The sequence below is a fragment of the Abramis brama genome (genome assembly GCF_963993115.1).
Source record: "Abramis brama genome assembly, chromosome: 20".
Lineage (NCBI taxonomy): Eukaryota > Metazoa > Chordata > Actinopteri > Cypriniformes > Leuciscidae > Abramis > Abramis brama.
In genome coordinates this window covers 27,887,573-27,902,129 of record NC_139982.1, presented here as the reverse complement: position 1 = coordinate 27,902,129, position 14,557 = coordinate 27,887,573, and the positions used below count along the sequence as shown (strand labels likewise).

At 37.2% G+C, this 14,557-nt stretch overlaps 3 protein-coding genes across 3 annotated transcripts in view; all 3 read left to right on the top strand.

Annotated features, from left to right (window-relative positions):
- The window catches only part of syt12 (synaptotagmin XII), a 9,875-nt gene extending 9,552 nt beyond the window's left edge, over window positions 1-323 (top strand). The window contains exon 8 of the mRNA XM_084094259.1: window positions 1-323. This exon is cut by the window's left edge and continues 1,538 nt beyond it. The gene's annotated coding sequence lies outside the window, so the exon portion shown is untranslated.
- A 643-nt stretch (window positions 324-966) lies between these two features.
- cat (catalase) lies at window positions 967-7,701 on the top strand. The gene is made up of 13 exons (XM_084095565.1): window positions 967-1,204; window positions 2,938-3,109; window positions 3,436-3,546; window positions 3,795-3,925; window positions 4,001-4,105; window positions 4,189-4,314; window positions 5,127-5,318; window positions 5,494-5,646; window positions 5,886-6,024; window positions 6,247-6,377; window positions 6,454-6,561; window positions 6,665-6,748; window positions 7,106-7,701. Exons 1-13 carry the CDS (start codon window positions 1,142-1,144, stop codon window positions 7,166-7,168), a joined length of 1,578 nt encoding a protein of 525 aa, XP_083951691.1. The 5' UTR covers window positions 967-1,141; the 3' UTR covers window positions 7,169-7,701.
- Window positions 7,702-7,877: 176 nt separating this feature from the next.
- Window positions 7,878-11,409, top strand: ifitm5 (interferon induced transmembrane protein 5). The gene is made up of 2 exons (XM_084095567.1): window positions 7,878-8,909; window positions 9,446-11,409. Exons 1-2 carry the CDS (start codon window positions 8,703-8,705, stop codon window positions 9,665-9,667), a joined length of 429 nt encoding a protein of 142 aa, XP_083951693.1. The 5' UTR covers window positions 7,878-8,702; the 3' UTR covers window positions 9,668-11,409.
- Window positions 11,410-14,557: the final 3,148 nt, after the last annotated feature.

Genomic DNA, 14,557 nt, shown 5'->3' with positions numbered 1-14,557 from the left:
CATCGTAAACACCTCAAATGTTTTGTAGAATGAATAACAGATGTGAGCTTCTTGCAGTGGTGAAGTCATTTGATTTGATGATGTGCTGCAAATGCTGTGATTCATTTTTACTACTAACAATATTTTAAGCTTGTCACCATTAAACTTCATTCTGTGCCAAATTCACCCTAATAGAAGCAATATTCTCATTTGCAGTGTACATCTGATGTTGGTGAACTTTAAAAGATTTAAAGAATGATAAAACATAACTTTACAATGCATGCACATGTAATGTAGAACATACTGCAATCAACTGAATTGTTTAAATAAAAATGCTTTATGTGGTTTGTTTCATATGAAGTCAGTTGTTTTGTATGAGATGTGAGAGAAGTAGGCCTATAGGTATTTGTATTATGTTAAAAAAAATATTAGTTGCAAGTAAATATTAAGGAAAGCAAATTAACAATTTGTATGACTTTTTTTCCATTTTTGGCTATTTTGCTTTCATAATTTTTCATTCAGACAATGAGTGCATATTTAATGCATTTGGTTATTTAAACATTCCATTTCAGAAAACATTTATGATAATAATTGGGGAAGGTATGGTGATCTATTAGTTAAAAGCTTTACCTTATTCACCTGCAGTGTCTTTCATTAAATGTCACTGTATTTCCGCACTTTCTTATTATTTTGACGGTGCCATATTTTCGAGCATTAGAAAAAAATCGATGACATTTTCTGCTATTATGATTGGTCCATCATGATCAGCGCTGAGAAAAGTAACGTATTTCCCGTGACCACTTCGTTTGCGTTGCTTCAGCTTCGGTCTAGGGAATATTTTTCATCTGAATATTAACACCGATAATATTTAATAGACATTGAACTTAAATACACACTGGAGAGTTAATTAATATGTGTTAGAAAAGTAAAATGTAGACCTAATAAGAGGCAACTTTCGGACAACATAGCCCCGCCCATTTAGGGGCTACGTTTCAATGGGTGGAGACAAATAAGATCACATAAGGGTCCATGAAGTTCAAGTACAAAGAGCAGACCATTACCAGCCTCAATAATTACCAAGCGTTTTGACAGACCCCGAGTTCGGTGTTTGGATCCACAAAAGTTTTGTATCGCGTTTTGTGTGTCATTCAAGACCTGAATAATGGCAGACAGAGAAAAGGCGACGGATCAGATGAAACTGTGGAAGGAGGGCCGCGGCTCTCAGGTCTGCTGCAGAATTTATTTATTGAATATTATTTTATGTTAAAAATAAGTTCAGATTTGTGCATTTAATTGGGCTTTCAGCGTTTCTTTTAATGGGTTATTGTGCATTGAGAAATTGTGTCAAAGGTCGCAAGGCTGTAATGAATAAACACGAAAGCGATTTGATTAACGTTATATCTTCGTGTTTTGATGTGCAAAACGTCTCTATAGAACACTGAATTGTTGCGTTGCTTTAAAATTGACTTTATTCTAAAACTATTTTATACTTAAATCTGAAAGAGAGATAGCCTACTTGTCATGACTGCAGTGACAAAATAATGCAGTCTCACTGCAAGCAAACATGTGACTATCAGAGCGTTTTAATCATGAATTTAAGATATGTGTCAGGTATGAATGCAGTCGATACTGTCTTATATGTTTGTATAATTGCATAAAACACTAGTCAGATGCTGGTGTGCGTATTTAAAATAACATCCCCTGCGGTCTTATTGCATGGTATGTTGTTTGCACAAAATTACGCAAAAAAAGATAAGGTTTATTATATAATTTCAGGTCAAATGTTTTCGTGGGTCAACGACATACTTTAACGGAAGAGGTTCAAGCCCCCGCCCCATCCCACTCCTCTCTAACGCGATTGGTCAATAACATGAATGACACCTTGCTCAACGAATCACATTTGAGAACGCCTGTTATGTTTTTGAAGGCCAAATACTTTGTTATATAGTTTTAATTACTTATATTTTATCTAATAATGTTATTTATTATATTTATGTACATACGTATACTTTATATACAGCCTTAAAGGGACTTTGATATATGCCCCTTTCCTTTTTTATTTATTTAACGAGGACATTCTACTTCTGCGAATCTGCGACAATTGAACTTTAACCAGATAAGTAGATAAATATGTGTTATGGTTATTTAATCACCATTTTCAGGCCAAATGCCTATAAAATACTATATATTTTGCCAGTATAGTTATATAAAACTCGTTTACTTAAGTGACACACATCAAATGTATTCATAGTATACAAATAGATTAATATCTAGGGCTGCACGATTTGGGAAAAATGTCTTGCGATTGCGATATAATAAACAAATGGTTTCATGAGTCGACTTGCTTGGTTGTCAAGGAAATTGCACACAGATTAGTGATAATTCTGAAATGTGTATTTCTCAACTCAAACTAGCAACAACAACTAAATGCAGTGTTTTCGAATTAAAATAATATTTTTTACAAAATTAAATAAGGACATATTTGCATTACTGCAAACTTGTTATTGTCTCAATAGTACAATAGTATAAAATAAATAGAACAATAAATAAGAACATTTGTATGCTCATGAAATTTTGAACATTCTGTCCAGACAAGCAGGGACATTTAAGCAGGATAACATATGCTTTGTATAAACTCAGTCTGTGAATCATTTTAGGTGTAACTGTATTGTGATTGTCAAAGCATTTGGTAACTAAACAGAATTTTTTAAAGTTTTTAAGTATGATTTTTTTTTTTTAAGTGAAATGTTTACATGGTTTACACAATACTATTTATAAATATAAATAGATTCATATCTAAATATGGCGAATATTGATTTGAAAGCATTGACTGTTAAATAATCATAAAATACATGTTATTTGAGTTTGATAAATAAAATGATTTGGTTTGTTTAGATGTTATTTTAATTAGATCCAGTTTTGCTATTCTGTCTCATTTTGCTTTGTTTTTTTTCTCAGCGGCCGGATGTCCTGACCACTGGAGCCGGAGTCCCGATTGGGGACAAGGTAAACTCAATGACGGCGGGTCCACGTGGGCCCCTGCTGGTCCAGGACGTGGTGTTTGCTGATGAAATGGCCCACTTTGACCGAGAGAGGATACCAGAGAGAGTCGTGCACGCTAAAGGAGCAGGTGAGTGTGAACAGAAACATAAAGAGATTTTGTGTTTTTGTGCAGTAAATATACAGTAACATGTCATTTATTCCTGTGATGAAAAGCTGCATTTTCAGCATCATTACTCCAGTCTTCAGTGTAAGTATTAATTTAAGAAAAAAAATCTTGCTGACCCCAAACTTTTGACCAGTAGAGGCTGAAATGACATGACTGTGCTGAAATTTGATTGGCTTATAAGAGCTGTGCTCTGATTGGATAGGCGATATCAGGATGCTTTAGAGCTTGTATGTTATTGGAAAGATAATATGAACTTAAAACTAAATCTTTTCTCTGTCTCTTTGCAGGAGCGTTTGGCTACTTCGAAGTGACCCATGACATCACACGCTATTGTAAGGCCAAAGTGTTCGAGCATGTGGGAAAGACGACACCCATCGCTGTTCGCTTTTCCACTGTGGGTACGTTTCTGTATGGATGTTATAATGGTTCTAGTGGTGCCTGTACTCCGTATGTATCGATTTGTTATGTTGGGATTAGGAATGCCAGGAAACGGTGTCGTAACAAACACTCAGTTCTCTGAAATGGAGCCAAATGGTTTTGTAAGAGGGTAAAGAGCACATGCAGAAACAAAACTCTCGCTCTCTTGCCTACTCAAAGTAAAAAGTACTACCTTTGTCCCTTGATAAATGTATTTGTATCTTTGTAGCTGGTGAGTCTGGGTCGGCAGATACCGTACGAGATCCTCGAGGATTTGCAGTGAAGTTCTACACCGATGAGGGCAACTGGGATCTTACTGGAAACAACACCCCGGTCTTCTTTATCAGGGATGCGCTTCTGGTGAGAGACACGATCCACACTCAGTCCGTTAAGTGCCTTGTCCCAATATTAACAGAATATTGTGTGTTCTTGTAGTTTCCGTCCTTCATCCACTCTCAGAAACGAAATCCGCAGACTCACTTGAAGGATCCGGATATGGTTTGGGATTTCTGGGGTTTGCGTCCTGAATCGTTGCACCAGGTACGGCAGCAGAAGCCGGTCACTTTTGTGTTCTCACGTTAACGCAGAAAGCCTCACTCGTGCTGATTTACGTGTATGCGCAGGTGTCTTTCCTCTTCAGTGATCGGGGGATTCCGGATGGCCACCGTCATATGAACGGATACGGATCGCACACTTTCAAACTGATCAACGCTCAGGGGCAGGCGGTGTACTGCAAGTTCCACTATAAGGTACTTCATGTTTGTTTGTGTAAAATCTGCAGCTTGAAGTGACAAATTTCACAACCAATAAGGACTAATTTAATGTTTAATTAGGGCTAGGTGATAATGGTCAAAAATATTTCTCCATATCATTTGATATTGATATTTATTTCATACCATTAATGGGGAAGTAAATGCATTCAATATGTTTGTTAGACCTTGGGAATGAATGTAACATATAAGGCCACATTAGTCTCCGACGTCCCACGGACCATTGGCTGAATGTCACGCAAAATGCGAAATACTTTGGCAGTTTCAAAGTCGTCATCTGATTGGTTGAGTTCTACAGGATTTCTGGAAGACCTGTGTGTCACGTCATTTAACACTCCACCTAGAAACAAAAGCCAAACCCCCTCATGGAAAAAAAGTCGTCATGTTTACAACTGTGACAATGAGTTATCAGGATCAACTAAACGCTAGATTTTCAAAAGTATGTTAAGTTGGCGCCGATATTGTTGCAATATTTCATTGTGCATTGTTGCATGTTCTTGAATGAATTAGGATGAATTTATTAGATGCATGCCGGTCTGTTAATGTAGGGACATCGACTTACATTTTCACGCCCCTAAACATTAAGGGGAACACGAGGGTCCCATGAAATCCATTTGATTTTTCCCTAAATTCTGTTTTGTTTTTACATTTGTTTTTCTGAATTCTGTTTTATGATTTAATACAAATTTACCATCAGAAATGGTGCCTAATGAAATGAATTCATTAAACCATTTAATCAATCATTTAAAATGTCATCTAGTTAAGAAACCCTGTCACTTGTTGTCTCTCAGACTGATCAGGGCATTAAGAATTTGACCGTTGAAGAGGCGGATCGTCTTGCGTCCTCTGACCCAGATTACTCCACTAGAGATCTGTACAACGCCATCTCCAACGGCAACTTCCCATCCTGGACCTTCTACATCCAGGTCATGACCTTTGAGCAGGCGGAGAACTGGAAGTGGAATCCCTTTGATCTGACTAAGGTACTCTCATCCCAGAATGCACCAGTGGGCCTCAACCTTTCTGATTCTAAGTCCCCCCTTTGTCCAAGACAATATTCAAAGGCCCTTCTATTTAGACTACACAAATCTATGCATTATTTTAGTCTCATTTAGATGCTACTGTGTCCATCCTGATGTCTGGATCTTTATCTCTCAGGTCTGGTCCCATAAGGAATTCCCTCTGATTCCTGTGGGACGCCTTGTGTTGAACCGAAACCCTGTGAACTATTTCGCTGAGGTTGAGCAGCTGGCGTTCGATCCCAGTAACATGCCGCCCGGCATTGAGGCCAGCCCGGACAAGATGTTGCAGGTACTTTTTTTTACTATTTCACAAGCAACACACCTAGACACATTTCACAGGTTTGTTTGCCCAGGCTTATGATGCACAAAAAGATGCTTGTTCACTATTTTGTTCTTGAGCAAGGCACTTAAGATCTGGTTCCTTGTAATAAGCGTCCTGTAGATTACTTTGGATTAAAGCAACAATGACTAATTACAAGAATCACTAGAATGACTAAATGCTGTAATTACTCAATTCTTTCGCCACAGGGGCGTCTTTTCTCCTACCCAGACACGCATCGGCATCGTCTCGGAGCTAATTACCTCCAACTGCCCGTCAACTGCCCCTACCGCACCCGTGTGGCAAACTACCAGAGAGACGGCCCCATGTGCATGTACGACAACCAGGGTGAGTTAGATGCACAGCAGAAACAACGTCATGTGTCATACTGGGTTTGGTTTTGGGTAAGAGATGGTATTAGTCTCTTAAAAGTGACTCAGATTAACAACGCAACATCTGCCTGGAATGATGGATCAGGGCATGTGACCCAAATGCTAAGCCTTTATAAACTTATTGTGACACAATGAAATCTGTATTGAAATGTTAAGCAGTTTCTGTCCGGTCCTGCAGGGGGAGCTCCGAACTACTTCCCCAACAGCTTCAGTGCTCCTGATACCCAGCCGTGCTTCATGGAGTCGAAGTGTCAAGTGTCTCCTGATGTGGGCCGATACAACAGCGCAGACGATGACAATGTGACCCAGGTGTGTTAGCGATCTGTGTACGGATAATCCAGCCATCCGCGAGTTATAATAATTCCCGCTCTGATCCTTTCCGCAGGTGCGCACGTTCTTCACCGAGGTGCTGAGCGAAGCCGAGCGAGAGCGCCTGTGTCAGAATATGGCCGGCCATATGAAAGGAGCTCAACTGTTTATTCAGAAACGCATGGTATGATTTTAACCTCATGCAAATTATTCAAACTTCTCATTAGCAGCTATTGGGGAACATGCCTAGAAAAAACAAATAATTAATGTTTTTTGTGATTTTGCAGGTGCAAAACCTGATGTCCGTTCACTCTGATTATGGGACTCGTGTTCAGGCTCTCCTGGATAAACACAACGCTGAAGGGAAGAAGGTAGAAAACATTCGATCAGTCTCACACACATTCATCTGTGTTCTTTTAGAATGTATCAGGGTGTATACCTAAAACCATAAAAAAATTTATTTGAAATAAAATAAATGCTAACTAAAATGAAATATAAAAAACTAGCTTGATGTACTAAAATAACTGAAACGAAAACTGAAATAAAGATTAATAAACTATATAGACATCTAAAACAATTACTAAAAATGTAACTAATATTGCATTGGAAAAAAAAACATTCAAATAAAAACTAATTCAAAATGTTTTACAAAAAAAACTAATAGTATCTCAACAATATTTAAGTAACGCTGGTGTTTATATAATTATTTTCTGTCTTTGTCTCTCCAGAACACTATTCATGTTTATAGTCGCGGTGGAGCGTCCGCTGTGGCTGCAGCCTCAAAGATGTGATTAAAAAGTGCCGCCCCTCTACACACACACACACACACTTTCATTCTCTTATAGAGTGTGATTTAGAGTCATGATGCTTAACTCATTCCTTGTGTGCTGTAAAAATACAGACATCATATCTAACATGGCCAATTCACAACACAAGTGGTATTTGCAAATGCTCCACTGATTTCATAATCATGATTTATGCCATTAAACCAAATGGGGGCCTTTAATGCACACGCAAGAGCATTGAACTAATCCAAACTTAATCAGCCTCTTTCAGTGTATTTCTACATTTTGATTGTCTGTGAAATGTAGAATAGACAAATAATCTGAGATTACTTTGACAACTTTGATGCTTTAGATTTTTTTTGCTCTCTGTAAGACTGGAGAAACTGGAAGCTTGGGTACTGATGCAGTTTAAAGCTGAATAGGAGAAATGACCACTTTCCGTCCCTTTTGCCTTAACTGAATATAATTCAGTTGTGTTAACCCGAATGTAATGGCTTTTGTCATTTTTGTAATTAATAAATAAGAATATTTGATCTCTATGACTGAGTTGTGGATTCCTTTGAAATCTCGGTTGTGCGTTTTCTTTTCACTACATACTAATTTTCCAAAGCCTGGATCTTCATCTCTGTCATACCTTTTAAATTTTATTCTCGCAAGCGTGAGATTTGGAGGGCAAAATGTAATATATGTACAAATGTATACATTTCAGCTTGTTCATCCCAAAAAAATATGTATGGCCAGTCTGTATGGCTTTGGAATCATGGACTCATTATTGCACGATTCATATTCTGATTTCTTACATTTTTATTTGGAATTTTGGAACTTCACAATATTTGATGAAAGAAAAATGCCTTTTTGGTTTTTTTTAAAGGTTCCATACTTTCAGTAAATGACTGCATTTTTGAGTGAACTTCACCTTTAAATGCCTTGCTCTTCCAGTAAGAGGCGCCACTTCCTTGCACAGGATCCCCAGATCCTGGGAGTTTGTAACAGTGTGGCGACCAAAATAAACATCACTTGAATGATGATAAAAATGTTTAGCTTGCAGCACACATGCTTCCTAAACATAAGCGCTTTGGTGTTCCAATGAGGATGCTTGCGTCCCATTTCTATCCCCCAAAAACCCTCTGAGTCTGTAGGCTCCTTTTTTTTTTTTTATGAAATAGATGAAAGGCTCTTAAATACTTAAGATTATTTAGAAGTCTGGTAAGATAACATTTTTAAAATAGTAAAAATAATAGTGTATTTATTTAAAAATGTCTTTATTTTTATTTATTTAAATGTATATTTAGAATTGTTAAAAATAGCCTTATAGTTTTAATTGTGCGTTTTTTGACAAACCTAGAGATTTACTCGAAATGGATACATGTATAGAAGCAGCACCCTGCCCTGTTCTCTCTAGCAACAACCACATAATGAATGACCTTTCTCTCTCTCTGACTCCACCCATATGCAGTGCTGTATAAGTAGTGTCCTGATCTTTCTTCTCAGTAATTCCTCTTCAGATTCTTCCAGGAGTTTTGACCCCTGACCTCCGAGGATGGATAACGCCACATACAGCTACGTGAACGACTGCACTCCGCTCACTAACTGCAAGTCCGGCCGTAAGGCTGGCGGCTCCACGGTGGTCAACATGAGCCAAGCGGGCAAGAAGCCACCAAACGACTACCTGGTCTGGTCGCTCTGTAACACTCTTTACGTCAACTTCTGCTGCCTGGGATTCATGGCTCTGATCTACTCCATCAAGGTGAGCTCCAACACCAAATGTCTTTTGTGTGGCTTTAACTTCTTCAGAAATATTCCTGGATGTCACATGATGGACCATCAAAGTTCTTAATTGGAACCAAAAATGATTTTACAGCCAAATCCCATAGAAGAACCTCTAGTTTAGAAAAAGATTATCTACTGGTGCTTTAAACCAAAATCTGAAGAACCGATAAAGCAACATGCAGAACTTTTTTAATCTCCAAAGAACCATAAAGTGATGCCATAGAAAACTATTTTGGGTTCCTCAAAGAACCTTTCAGTGAACCGTTTTTAAAGGTAAATTTTTTTCTTAGTGTGAAGAACATTTTAATCTAATCTTACCTTTTCCAAAAAGACCTTTTTGTGAACTGTAAAGTTCCATAAATGTTAAAGAACCATCGATGGCAATAAAGGACCTTTATTTTTAAGAGTGCTGAGAATCCAAGGAACCATTTAAGAACCTTGATTTGAGTTTGTGTGCTAAAACACAACTGTCCGAGATTCTCATTTCCATTCTCCGTGTGTTTTTGTGTTTAGGCTCGAGATCAGAAGACCTTGGGCGACTTGCGTGCAGCACAGGAATGCTCAGACAAGGCGAAGTGGTACAACATTCTGGCATCGGGCTGGAATCTCTTGATTCCGCTGCTGTTGCTGGGTCTGCTGGTCCTGCTCCTGGTTCATCTGGGAAGCTCAGAGGGAGCGTTTGATTTCTTTGGTGAAGATGGATTTCAGAGTTTCATGAAGCTCTTCAGCAGGTAGACCGAGCGACTCCCACCACCAAAAGCTCCTGCAAACCTTCTGGACAGTTCAAGTTCTCCTCACTTTATCAGCATGATTTTTTCTTTGGCTCTGTGATGAATTTATTATAATTTTGATTTGTTTTTCATAATTAATGTCAATGTACTGTATATCTATCCAACTATTCTATTTTATGAAGTTAATTTGGCTCAACTGTATTTAATAAAATATTTAATGTCCTCAGTATTTTTCCACATGCGTCTCCTTGAACAGATTTCTATCAACAGTGAGATTAAATAAGTACATTAGCGATGTTTCGACGACAAAAAAGGTGCATTGTCAATCGTGTAGCGATATAACGCACAGCACGTCGCTTTCAAACCAAGCAGCGCGGCGAATTCGCGTTACCAATGACTGGATTTCGCCCGCGAAATTTCGCCAAGCAACGCGATATTTCAGCGAAATTTCGACGGCAAAAAGATCAAATTTCAATAGTGTAGCGAATAAATAATAAACACCTCCCTCGCACAAAAGACTAGCAGCGCGATTAATTCGCCAAGATATGCTTTCGCCCGCGAAATTTCGTCTGGCGATGCTAAATGTGTCTGCTGCACCTTCAGTGATATTTGATTCACGAACAAATAATTATTTTGATCCGGTTCTATTTAATAATTCACATCTAGGCCTATATTGTGCTAAATATCATGTTAAGTAATAAAACTATGATGAGGTTGGTGACAGCCATAAATAGTGCAAAATATGTGTAATTTATAAGTAAAAAAATTAATAATCATAAACAACAAAATATTTATTTTATTACCAAAAAAGACTCGCACTAAGCTGATTTGCTGGTCTTCCAGTCTGGTCAGGCTTGTCTTTTTGCTGGTTTTAGAGGGGTTTTGGTCACTTTTCAGTTGAGACGCCATCTTAAACCAACTGAAACCAGCTTGGCCTGGTATGAAGATCATGTTAGGTTGATTTTTAGCTGTTTTCTTTTCATCAGGGAAGTTAATTGGTTATGAAGAGCAGGTTAACATGAATTCTTTGGAGTGTGTGTTTCAGGGAGACCGAAGGGGTGCTGTGGTTTAGTTCTCATGCGTCTCTGTAATGTTGGACTGTGCCGCCTGTGCTTACAGCGGTGACCCCTCCCAGCTCTACTGGTATTTTTATCATTTAAATGACAGAGCTGTTTGCCAAACTTCACTCCCCTTCTATTTCAGTCTGTATACAGAGTGGACACAGATGTGCAGGGACTCGATTAAAGAGCAGTTAACACACACCCTCATGTAGACCTTCTGTTCTGCCTATTTCTCATCTGTGTGGATTCTTGCTGATATCTTGGTTTAAATATTATAGTATACATAGGCCACAGCCTATATGGGAAATTTTTACGGTTTCTTTCTGTGTATCTTATCTCATCTCAGCAATAGAAAAACACGATAAAGAAAACCTTCAATCACCCAAACATTAATTAAAGTGTTCTATTCTGTTTAAATAATGTACACTTTTTTGATAAATGAGATAAAATGTTCTTTTATTTTAAATATGTTAAAATAAACATAAACAATTGTTTTAAAATTGAGCTGGCAACATGCCACAATTAAGATGTTAGAAGGTTTGATGATTAACTGGCAAACAAACATAATTGGTTAATGCACACTTATTGCAGAAATGGAATAAGAATGAGAATTTGTATAATGGAGTGGTCAACTGGCATCTCGGCTTTGTTTTGTCCAATAAAGTCTAATATTTTTAGCATCTGGAACTTCTTTCGAGAGATTTTTTGAAAAAGAGGGAAAGATTTCCTTATTCCACGACACTATCAATTAAATCTCAGAGGTCTTTGGTGTTCAGATGCAGATTTAAGATAACATCTGTAAAATATAGCATCATCATGCTATAATTGCTGTAATTAACAGATATGTTAGGGTGAATCTCACAAAACATGTCAAGAACATTTTATATATAATCTATATATTAGTATATTTTATTGAAAATATAAAAGATACTGATTGACATTGTTTAAGCAGGAAATCTGAGGCCACACCACAGGCCAACACAACCATGATATGAAAACCCCAAAAGGTATCTTACCACACAGAATGGTAAGGCATTTAGGAAACATTGAAAGGTGCATGTATTAACCTAAATGCCCTGTTCTGTTTATAAGTGATGTATTCTTCCTTGAGAAAATGGGATTAAAATGTTCTTTTAAAAAAATTGAACAGGTGGCAGTTTCAGATAACTGGAAACATGCCCACTGGATGTGTGATGATGATAACAGACATTATCATTATTGTCATTACAGTAAAAAAGCTAAATATATTTCATTAATTATTTTTTAATAAACAACTGCTGTATTTTTTTTCCGTGTATAATTGACAATTTGTTTAAGCATTTCAACGTTTTGTAAAACAACGTGCATGCTAATATGTCCAAATCCAGAAAGGAATGAATTGATGCTTGTGAGTAGTGATTTAGCAGCACATAAGCAGTCATTTAGACACATTCATCCGAGGCTATTTACAGTGCGCTTATTACAGGGTCAGTCCGCCTGCAGAGCCTCGAGGGCACAGCAGTGATATAGCCTCGATCCCGTGTGTGCTTCTGAAACTGAGTTTCTTAGATTGAGTTGCAGCTTCTGTTTTCTTGCTGTCTGGTTTGTCTTCATTAGAGTTTCAGTGGGATTCATCTGCTTTCAGCAGGAGGGTTTTTAGCTTTTAGCTGCCGTGGTTTGAGCACAACCACATTAGGGAGGATCACACATATAAACACCCACAAACTGAAATTACCCTGGAGAGAGCAGACGTCTATATGCAGCTGATCTGAGAGGACTGAGGGATAATCTTGCCCTTCCGCCTGGTTTCAGGCTCTATAATGAAGCTCGGTAGTTTCTGGGTGGCTTTCAGCTCCCACCCAGTTTTAATAACAGGTGAGACAGCGGACTTGGTATAGCCTATTTGTTATCAGTTTGGACGGACCAAGGTCTTAAAGTTTATCTTACTAGGCACGTAGCCTATCTCTTTAAAAAAGTTAAGGGGGCACTGAATGATCTGATATTGTACACACTACACACACATATATAGGCCTGCTAATAAAATATACATCTTGAATCAAAGTCTCTGGATAGAACGATAAATAAATGCACGTTAGCCTACTTCTGTTTGTGTGTCGCCCTCTAGCGGCTAACCAAACGTGCAAATAAATCTCCACTTACAAAAAGGCTACCTGCGGATTACCTTATGGTATTCTAAATTACAATATAAATACCATGGTACATTTCAAAGGTCCATGTATCCATGTGGTAGCGCCTTAGTATTCTGTAGGTACCAGCAGATGGCGCTGTATGGTAGTAATTTTTTCATTGTTTAGAGAGCACAAGCAAATGTAAAAAAAAAATATATATATATATAATTTTTGGAAGAAAAAAAAAACAGGACTCAGTTGTTTAAAATTTAAAAAGACATAAAATGACGTGTATATGCAAAAACAATGGGAATTTTTTCATTCACCAATCAATTTTTAGTTTTTTTTAACCAAAATTTGTTTAAAAAAATGTTATGAAAGATATAACGGAATGAACTGATATACCCTTTTACTTTATACAATCATGCATGTCATGTATGAAATGCCCTGTTTTGTAACAGAAAATCATTTTTTGATTAGAAACCCCAAAACATTTTCCTGAGATGTTGATTTGTGACAAACAATTTGAAAATTAGTCCAATTTAAATGATAATTACAAAATATATAAGAGTGCTAAATTTGATCAGTCATTTTTAAAGACCAAAGAGAAGTTGCTTTCATGGTGAAACCACCAAACATTTGGTATCTCTGAAAAGCCCTGAATGTGCTCTTTATAGGACATCCAGAGTTTTTTTTTTTTTTTTTTTTTTTTTTAAACAGTTACACTAACTACTAAAGAAAAGCATTCTATGCATAATGTTGTTTGAACAACTTAATGTAGGTTAATTCATCTGTTCATCTTTATTTTACCACACAGGTCACCCAAGAGCAAATCGTTAACGGACACAAGAGTTTTCCCAAGAAGGGTCATTCGGTCAGTTGGTGAGTTTACTAATTCATAAACGCTGTTTCATGACGTGTGTCAACATTCTGACATCGCAGACGTGCTTGAGCGAGTGTGTCAGCTGGTGGTCCACACACTCGGATGTGGTTTGGCTTTGGCCAGCTGGTGTCCATGGAGACGCAGCTGTGGAGTGGCTGAGAAACACTGGAGACCCTGACACTCATGAGGGACGACATCTGCCCTGTCATTTCACAATGTCCACAGATCCAGATATGGTTATATACACAAGCACTTTTCACGAATATCATACATTTTAGTGTCCTATGATTTTTTTTTGTGGTTTTTAATATTTGAATGCTCAATTCATGTCAAACTATTATGCGACATAAAATTAACCTAGAATGAAAAGTTGTTACTGTTAAACACATTAAGTGTCTGTATGCCAATTTAAATGTCGATTTTGGCCAGTCTCACATCAGAGGTCTTGACTTTCTCAACTTTATCATACGATGTCAACATTTTAAAATAATGTGTAGAATTAATATTCAGTATATTGCAGTTAAAATCTGGGTTACTCTTTATTTTAAGGTTTCTGTGTTACAGTGTAATTATTTATTTAAGGACTGGGTTATTATAATAAACCACATACTTACTATAGAGTTATGGGTTAGGTTTGGGGTTTAGTTTCATGTAATTATGCACAATTTATAGTAATTACTATAGTAACTATGTAACGTGCTGTGCAACAAGGACACTGTAAAATAAAGTGTTACCAAAATCTGTTTTCAATTATTAACTACTTGTAATTATGCTTTCTTTTGACATAATCTGTGTTGACTTAATATAATTCATTCTATTTTAATCAATAAATATATTTAATT